This window comes from Bison bison, unplaced genomic scaffold (assembly GCF_000754665.1).
Source record: "Bison bison bison isolate TAMUID 2011002044 unplaced genomic scaffold, Bison_UMD1.0 scf7180017864289, whole genome shotgun sequence".
Lineage (NCBI taxonomy): Eukaryota > Metazoa > Chordata > Mammalia > Artiodactyla > Bovidae > Bison > Bison bison.
Window position 1 is genome coordinate 2583727 of NW_011494861.1, and position 9074 is coordinate 2592800.

Genomic DNA, 9074 nt, shown 5'->3' on the forward strand with positions numbered 1-9074 from the left:
TTGATGCTCAGCTTTCTTCACAGTCCAACTCTCACATCCATACATGACCACAGGAAAAACCATAGCTTTGACTAGACGGGCCTTTGTTGGCAAAGTAATGTCTCTGCTTTTGAATATGCTGTCTAGGTTGGTCATAACTTTTCTTCCAAGGAGTAAGCATCTTTTAATTTCATGGCTGCAGTCACCATCTGCAGTGATTTTGGAGCCCCCCCCCCCCAAAAAAAAAAAAGTCTGAACATTAGACATATGTTTTTTCTGTACTCAAACATATAAGTAAGATTCCAGAAGCTTCTATCCTTGGACAAAAACAGATGAAGGAAGAAGCACATATAAGAACCTGTTTATATGCTTAATTTCATATCCATTATTTCATTTGATTCCCTAAAGAATGCCGTGAAGGAGACAGTAAGATTGCTTCAGGTTGTATGGAGACTGTCCCCGTTCATGTGGGCCTTGGGGAAAGTCACTGCCCTCCCAGGCCTCTGTCTCCCCAGGAGTAAAACAGGCCTAATAATACCCTTCCCTACCCACTCTCTCAGGGATGCATGAGGTCAGAGGAGCAATAGATTGGAAAGATTGTTTGAGATGTGATTTGCAAACATGAGGCATTCGATTATTACTTTCACAAATGTTAACTTTTCTAGTTCATCAGATTTCTGGGCAGTTACCTCTCAGTTTTATTGGAAGAAATGTGGTGGAATTTGAATTTTTAAAAATAGTATTTTATAACACCAATCTCTTGCCATATTACCACGTTGAACCCACATCCTGGAATTTCCCAAAACCACTTAAAAATTAATTTGAGTCCAGTAGACAGTTTGTCCTTAGGGCAGTAAATTAGATCCTAGCTTGTTAAACCAGTCTGGACTCCCAAGCTGGTCTGTCACATTTTGCTCCCTACCTGTGAACAGACACGGTCATTATTATCCTATAGTTTTCTCAGGCCTGCTCCCTCCCTCTCTTCCTTCCTTCCCATAACTCAAGCTCATGTTTAGTGTAGGGTTAGCTGCTCTTTACCTCCCTGTTGGAACTAGGGACTGAGCCTTGCAGCTCCTCTCCATTTCAGGATGTCTTCACAGCCTCTCTGATGAACCAACTCCAGGCGGCAAGCCTTCCAGCTTTTCTGCCTAATTGCCCCAATATAGTTACAGTCCTCCAGCCCCAACTGCCCTTAGGATGACATCAGCAGCGTTGTGTGTGGTTATGAAAAACATTTCTCCACCAGAGACCAGGCAAGTGCCTTGGGATGTGGTCCCTTCACAGCCTGCTTCAGAGGCAGAGCACGGTCTTGCGAGAGGGACTAAGGGGGCATCTGGATTTGAAAGACATGGACCTCATCAGTGAGCAGTTGAGACAGCTGCACAGCCATAGGCCCCAGGGTTCTCTGTCATTGACGTGGATGACCCAGCCTCAGGGCCACTTCTGTGTCTCCCACAGAGCCTGATGGTTTCTATTTGTTTTGGTTATTCTTATCATTGAGACATAAAAGCTAAAAGTTCAGAGGTACCTCATCTGTTGTGTTGGTTGGGATGGTTCTGGAGCCAGGGTTTCTTAGTTCAAAAACAGACGCGTGCTGCCTGACGTCTGATATCAGAGAGGAAACCAGTCAGTCTGCTGCTTGGAGGAAGGGCCCCAGGCAGGTGAGGCCTCCTGTCCACCAGATGTGGCCCCTTCAAGATAAGGAGTGTGAGGTCAAGATGAAATTATCAGGCCACAGTGGTAATATAATAGGTAACTGATGTTCTTTCTGCTTCTGTAAGACGTTGTCCCCAACGTGCTGGTGAGCCATCTGCCCACAAGCGACCCTGCCCTTCCCACCCTCCGACATGTTGAGTATAACCTCCGCTTCCTTTTGTTTTCCCAGCATTAATAATAAGCTGCAGCAGCCAGAGGCAGCTGCTGGGGTGTTGGAGTATGCCATGAAGCACTTTGGAGAGCTGGTAAGTGTCTCATTCCTTTTAGAAGAGCAAGGGGCAGCTACCTGGCTAGGGAAGCACTAGGCCACAGCCTTGAGAAAGTTACTTTCCTTTTCTGTTTTTTCCCCAATTATTAACAGCCTGATGCTGACTTACCTGTTTCTTGAGGCTGAGGGAAGAAGTGGCCATATAGAGTATATTCAGGCTAAACAGAGATTGTGAGGACAGAATCTAATGAACAGTAATGGCTTGTATTTATCAAATAGCATATGCCTAGCTCTTTGCTATGTGCTTTATGTACTTCATCTAATTCAGTCCTCATAGCAACCTGTGAACAGGTACTATTGTTATCCCATTTTACAGGGATGAGAGGGACTATAGTCCCGACAGGATAACAGCCTTACCTAAGCTGACAGAGTGAATAAGTGGCAGAACCTGGTGTCAGAGCCCAGATGTTTAACTATGACCCGAGTTATCTTTGTGTTGTCTAACAACCAGCATTACCATTGCCCATACTTGAGGCTCAGTATATACTTCGGAAGAAACCATGACTAATTCTCCAGAAAAAATATGCCATAATTTATACATGATATTGAGGGATTGTTCCATTTCATTACTGCTTATATAGTTTCTTCCTTCCTGCCATCTTTGCCCAACCAATATTAAAATGTTTCCGTTACTCTCTGTGGTCTTGGGCGGGTGCTTTGGTAACTTCCTAACCATATATAAACATTGATTTAATCAACTTAACACTGGCTTCCTGGAAGTTCAAGAAGTTCTGGGTCCATATATTTGATGAGGAACCTTTTATTAGTTATGCCAGTCACTTACTCCAGTTTGCCTTAATCAAGAGCCCAGTGTGTTAGAGTAAAGAAAATTGACTACTTCACTGCCTTATGTAATGGCTAGTCAATTGGACTGAAAATTTTAAGGGAGTATTTTGCCATCTTGAGCACATGCCTGTAACTCAGCTAAGAAAGCATCTCCAGATGACAAAACAGAAAGGATTGTGTCTCATCCATCTTTGCCACAACCTTGTTTGCAGAGGGAAGAAAGTCAGAAGAGAGGGTGCTTAATGTAGTCCACTCAGACAGAGATATCCTCTCCTTTGATATCCTTAGAGCTCAGACTGCAGTAGTTGAAACAAGGATTCCACAAACATCTGGTATTTGGGTGATTTTATATGCTGGTGGCTCAGAGTGCCAACCTTAAATGAAAAGATCCCCATCTCCAGGTTCTGAAGGTGGCCGTTAGCTCCAGGATTATTGCTAAACCCTGGTGGATTTTCTGTTATATTTAGGTAGCTGAATCATATTAAATTCGACAATGGTTTGCTTTTTCTTGGCAGAGCCTGTGCTTTCTCAGCACAGTTTATGTAACAGCAATCTCATTAGAATTGTGTGTGATTCATTGCTTAAACCTTATAGTTCCTGCAATCTATTGCAACTCAAAATATCCTGCCCCCTACCTGACCTGCTCCATACGCTGCTCCCCCTACTTTCTGCTTGTTCATACTGAGTGGGTACCACATGTTAGTACCCACTTTTCCACCCAGTATAGAAATTCAAAATGGGAAATTTACCAGTGTTCCTTTTTAATTTAAGAGTTTTTAATGTTACAGTCTCTGAAGCCACTCTTTTCTAAGTTGTGTCTTTCATATTTAGGCATAGTGGAGCAGTATGATTCTAAACGAGCTCAGGAAATGAAGCTTAGAGCCCATTTTGACAAACTCCACTGCACACGGACACTGGGGCAAAGGCTGTTGTGGCCGCAGATGAGGACAGGGCAAGCGGAGGGGACTGGCTCTGCCGAAGACAAATGAGGGGAAGTAGGCACAGGTTAATGGCCTAAAATAGACATGACCTCCTCACAGCCGTTCAAGAAGAAAAGATTCTTTCAGAGAACTTAATAGCACATAGCTGTGCTCATACATGCTACTCAAATTAGAGTTTTATTTGGCAAGGAGAAGGAGCGTAATAGGGAGAATGAATGCGGGCCCTGCATCGTGTCACACAAACGCTGCTGCAGGATCAGATTGTTGTTAAAGAAATCCCTGGAGAGCTGCTCCCTGGCCTGGTAGAGAACTAGTCGTCACCAAGCTGGCGAGGAAGAAGCCCAGAAGACAGACTGGGGTGGTGGCAGATGGAGGGCAGACAGAGACATAAAACAGTCCTCGGGCCATTCAGAGAACCGTAGTCTGCACCTTCTAGACTGCAGTGGCTGCTCATTCACGTGGCCAACACCGAATGGCAGCGTGGCACGCCATCTGCTGGGTGATGGAATCCGTCCTTGGGCCCCTGCCAGTGATGAAGCTGCCAAGTGCTCAGAGGAGGGAACATTGGATGGGAGACTGTAGAAGAAGGGAGGAAGATTTTTCCAAAGAATTTTAAGTGGCAGTGTTATATTGTATTTTAAATTATTATTTCCTGAAAGTTTAAAAATGTATTAAGTAATGCAGAGAATAAAGAGCTTTTGAAAAGCGAGTTGTTTTCCTCCAGCAAATATGCAGATGTGGCCTGGTCTCTCTGGCCTCATCAGGAAAGCAGCTGCTGGCCCTGCCAGGCGGCCCACTGTCAGCATTCCAGCAGATCCAGGCCTTGGCCTCCTTACGGGAGCCCTTGTCAGGGCTTCCTGCCATCCAGATGATTTGCCCTGTCCTTGCATGCCCACATGCTGGAGTTCTGGTGACTCCTGTGTCTGAGCAGGAAATGATGGGGAAAGACATGGCCTGACAGCTACTCTCACGTTATCCCCAGATTGTTCCAACACTGTGCCAAGGAGCCAGCATCCCCACCAGCACTGTACATACCTCTGGATACTCTGAAGGCCTACTGTGCTGGGTGCGGTGTCACGCATACAACGTGGCATGCTCAAGGAAGGAAAGTCTGTGGATAAATAAAACACAGCCTTATGTTCTCTGTGCCTCACAGCTGTCCTCTCTTTTCTCCCTGGCAGGAGATCCAGGCTACCTGGTATGAGAAGCTGCACGAGTGGGAAGATGCTCTCGTGGCCTATGATAAGAAAATGGACACCAACAAGGACGACCCAGAGCTGATGCTGGGCCGCATGCGCTGCCTCGAGGCCTTGGGGGAATGGTGAGCTGCAGTGGGATGGAGGCCCAACTGCCTTGGAAAGACTTCTCCCAGAGCTCTCTCCCAAGACTCCCGCTTTTGCTTTCATTTGTTTTCCCAGGAAGCATCTCTCACTTGGGAGTGTTTCTCTATTTTGTCTCAGTGATAAATAGAAAGATTCTTTTCTTTCTCTCTCTCTCTCTTTCACATAGTCTTCGTAATGCTCTAGGACAGGACAGGAATGGGTGTGTTCCTAGGATCTACACCTGTTCTTTCTGTCTCTTAACCTTGACTGGCTGATGAAGACTTCATATTCTTACTCTGCAACCTTGATTTTTCTTTTTCTCTTTATTACCTATTGCTAGTGATTTTAGGAAAGAAGAACAGATGCCTGCTTGCAGGCAGTTATTGTACAGTTACTGAGCGTACAGGGACAATGGTCTGTAGACAGCTCTGAAAGACGCACATGAGAGTGGGGCAACCTTGCAGTTTTCCTGGAGGAAGGACCAAGGCTGGGAGACAGGTGAAGAGAGTGGAGAGCGGGGAAAGGGTATTCCAGGTGGAAGCAACAGGGATGCTCAGCTGAGGACATTTGCCATGGTCTTGGTCTGGGGAGTTGTTAAGAGATGTTTTCCAGCATGAAGTGCAGTTTTTTTAAATAGCTAAAATAAAATGCCATACCACAGTCATGAACTAGTTTAACTACAGTTTTTAATAACAAATGCCTTACTACCTCCCCAGGAGCAGATATCTCTGCTTTCTCTTGCTTGTAAGACTGAGGGCCCTCCATTCATTCATTCAACCAGTCATTATTGAGTGCTTGCCCACTGCCAGCATCTGTGCTGGGGCCCTGAGGACACAGTGTGAACAAGAAGGGCACAGCCCCTGCCTTCTCAGAGCCGACAGGGCAGATGACCAGGCCGCTGTAGCACTGAGTGAATATAGTTATAAAGGAGAAGCCCAGGGTTGGTAGGATAGAAGAAGGGGCCCTAATCCTGACTTGGAAGGCTCTGGAAGGCTTCCAGGAAGAAGTGCTCTAACTCGGGCCTAGACAGTGAGGAGGATTGAGCACAGTATTATGTTACGGGTTCTGAAAGTTCAGTGTGGCTGTGGGGTCAGGTGTGATACAGAAAAGAGATAAGAGGTGGGGCAGGAGAACTTGGCAAGGCCCAGGCCAAGTCGGGCTTGTAGACCAAGTTAGAGCTTGAACTTTATTTAACCAAAGGGCTGTTGCTAGGCCATTCTCCAAACCCCACAGAATTTTTTTCTTTGCATTCTTTCATTCATTGCCCTGGATTGCTCACCTCTTCCCCTTTTTCTCCTTTGAAATTCTCTGCATCTTTCAAGCTCCACCTGAACTGTTTCTTCCTCTTGGAAACCTGTCCTGCCTTCCCCCTTTCACAGTTAGAAACAACCACTGTCCAACCCAGGGCTGGCTTGGTTGTGAGAAGTGACTTTAGGTGTGATTTTGTCTCATCTCCCCATGTGACAGTTGGGAAACTGAGACTCGTAGGAGTTGACATCTCTGCCCTGAGGCCTCTCGAGAGCAGAGTCTTCTGGGCCTCCTGACGCTGCACTTCGCAGTGCCATCCACCCCTGAAGTCTTGGATTCCTTCCAGCTTTATAATTACCTATAAAGTGTAAGTGGCCAGTGATGCTGACCAAGGGGTTTAAAAATGCAGCAGAGTAGAAGAGATTTTTAAAAGAGATGAAAGAAGCAGAATTCTTTTCCTGATCATATGCAGGTTTTTTTTATATGGTTTATTCAGTCAATTCTATTTAGAGTGCAGTTTTTAAATTGCTTTTGCTTTGAGTATATATCCTGAACGTGCCTGAGGCAGGTGTTCACCGGAGGTGGCTGTCTGGCACGATCTGGGGTTACCAGTGAGTGGAAGACCCCCTTTCCCCATGCTTACAAGAAATAGCTCCCCCTCCCCCAGCTCCAGCCCCGGCCACACCTGCAGCCACATGAAGCTAAGTAAGCCCCCTCCCCACAGTTCCCTTGCATGGCCTCTGCATCCTGAGGACAGATTCCCTGGGAATGACATCCCAGACAGCCAAGTACTTAGGTGTTACAGATCGAAGAATGCTCCCCCAGGCTTTTGGCTGATGCTCTAGGCAAGAAAGTCAGTCTTGGAGGACCTTTTACCCAAACCTCCTTGGAGTCACAAAGAGTTGTCAGAGAACCTCTTCGTGGTTGTCCCATAGACAGTCTCATACTTTTTCTCTATTTGGTTCTCTTCCCCTCCCCGCCTTTGAGAGTTAGGTAGGAGTTAGTATATTCTGCATTCTTATTTGTAAGAAGTCTTTGTAGGAGAGGAAGCCTGCCTCTGTGCACACTGACCAGGGTCTGACAGCTGTTGACACAGTTGCAGCTCGAAGGCGGTGCCCGTATCCTCTGGCGGGCCTCCTCTCTAAGATGCCGCTCTACAGTGCTCCTTGCTTTGTCTCTGGAGGTGACAGTATGTGGTGTTTCACACTGAACTCACTCCCCGGCTCAAGGTGAAGAGCAGAGCAAAATCTCAGACTTGGAACACAGAAATGGAATGTCCTGACGAAACAGTAGAGGGAGGCTGAAGTGCCTGTGGCTGTGAGCTGTACAAATTTGAATTCTAGAGTTGGAAGGACCATTCAGAGTGAGAACATCGCTTTTCTTTAGCTCCAGGCAGGATTCCCACCAGAATACGCTGCCCAGAGGATCTGTGCTGTGCCCTGAGCCAGTGGTTCTCAAACAGTGGCCCTTGGATCACAGCATCTGTATCATCTAGAAACTTGTTGTTTAGTCACTCAGTCGTGTCTTTTTGTGACTCCATGGACTGTAGCCTCCCAGTCTCCTCTGTCCGTGGGGTTTCCCAGGGAAGAATACTGAAGTGGGTTGGCATTTCCTTCTCCAGATCTTCCCAATCCAGGGATCAAATTTAAGTCTTCTGCAGGAAGAGCTGCTACTGTAGGAGAACCTCCAGCAGGACCCAGAGTGAAGGTTTCTAGGTTTAGGTGGCAAGAAACCAACACTGAGGTCATCCAGCTGCTGTCACTGAGCTTCAGTAAGTCCATGGGGCAGGATGGCTGCCCACCTCCTCCTCTTTTTTATCTTGGCCATGTATTAAGCTAGAATGCTCATGTCCCTGACTGTCTTCATTATGTGCCGGAGAGACAGTGGAAGGTGATGACTGCAAGGTCGCGATGCTGGATAGTGGCCCCAAGCAGTTCTCCTGGATGTGGTCACCAGTCAGCTTCTAGGGGAGCTCAGCCTAGATCCCTTCAGCATCTTTATCTCCTCCCTATTCACAGTCCCCCAGGTCACCTTACAATGCACTTATGTCCCCAAGGCTTCTGAGCTGGGCCACTTGGAGCTTGTACCTTTTCTCTTGACTCCAATCCCAATACCAAGCTAAAATATCCTGCAGTATCTCTTTCAGAAAGCAGGAGAGATTGAGGAGTCTCCTAGCTGAGTCTTGAAGCTCACGTGAATGCAGGAGCTCGTATTCCTACAGAAGCAGAGTTTTGTTTCCTTTCACTCAGAAGTGCCACATAGGAGGGCAGCAGTTTTAACTGCCAACAGGACATCTGTTCTTAAGGGATTCTGCTCTGTGTATCGAATGCATCTCATTATCTCCTAATGACACCTATACTCACAGTCATTGTACAAAATTCCGAGAGTAAACAGCATTTGGATTTCTGGTGGATGTTACCATTGTAGAGCCTTCTTCCTCTGCACAGATTGATTTCATTTGAATTTCATTTCAGACTGCAGCCATTTGTATAATACTTATAAGAGCCAATTGTCCCTATAGCTTTGAACCCAAAGTGAATGTCCAGATGTGTCTCTTCTGATTGCTTTCTCTGTAGGCCTGCCAAAGGGAAAGAGCCCAGAGTTCATTGGCATAGGAAAGAAGTTATTTAATATTTATGAAGAGGGCCAGATGTTTAGGACATTTCATGTCACATCGAGTTAGACGCAGTCCCTCTCTTTGATAAACTCATTGTCAGGAAAATTCTGAGCCACCAGGCCATAGAAATGACAAATCACCAGACACTTCTCAATTATTTCATGAAAGCACTTTTTCTTTAAAGGCTTCCAGATGAA

The 9074-nt window shown here is 46.2% G+C and overlaps 1 protein-coding gene across 1 annotated transcript in view; it reads left to right on the plus strand.

Moving 5' to 3' along the window:
- The window catches only part of MTOR (mechanistic target of rapamycin (serine/threonine kinase)), a 124124-nt gene that overhangs the window by 81306 nt on the left and 33744 nt on the right, over positions 1 to 9074 (plus strand). Inside the window, exons 29-30 of the mRNA XM_010849896.1 lie at positions 1865 to 1940; positions 4872 to 5011. Coding sequence (XP_010848198.1) covers positions 1865 to 1940; positions 4872 to 5011 — 216 coding nt within the window. The remainder of the gene's footprint in view (positions 1 to 1864; positions 1941 to 4871; positions 5012 to 9074) is intronic.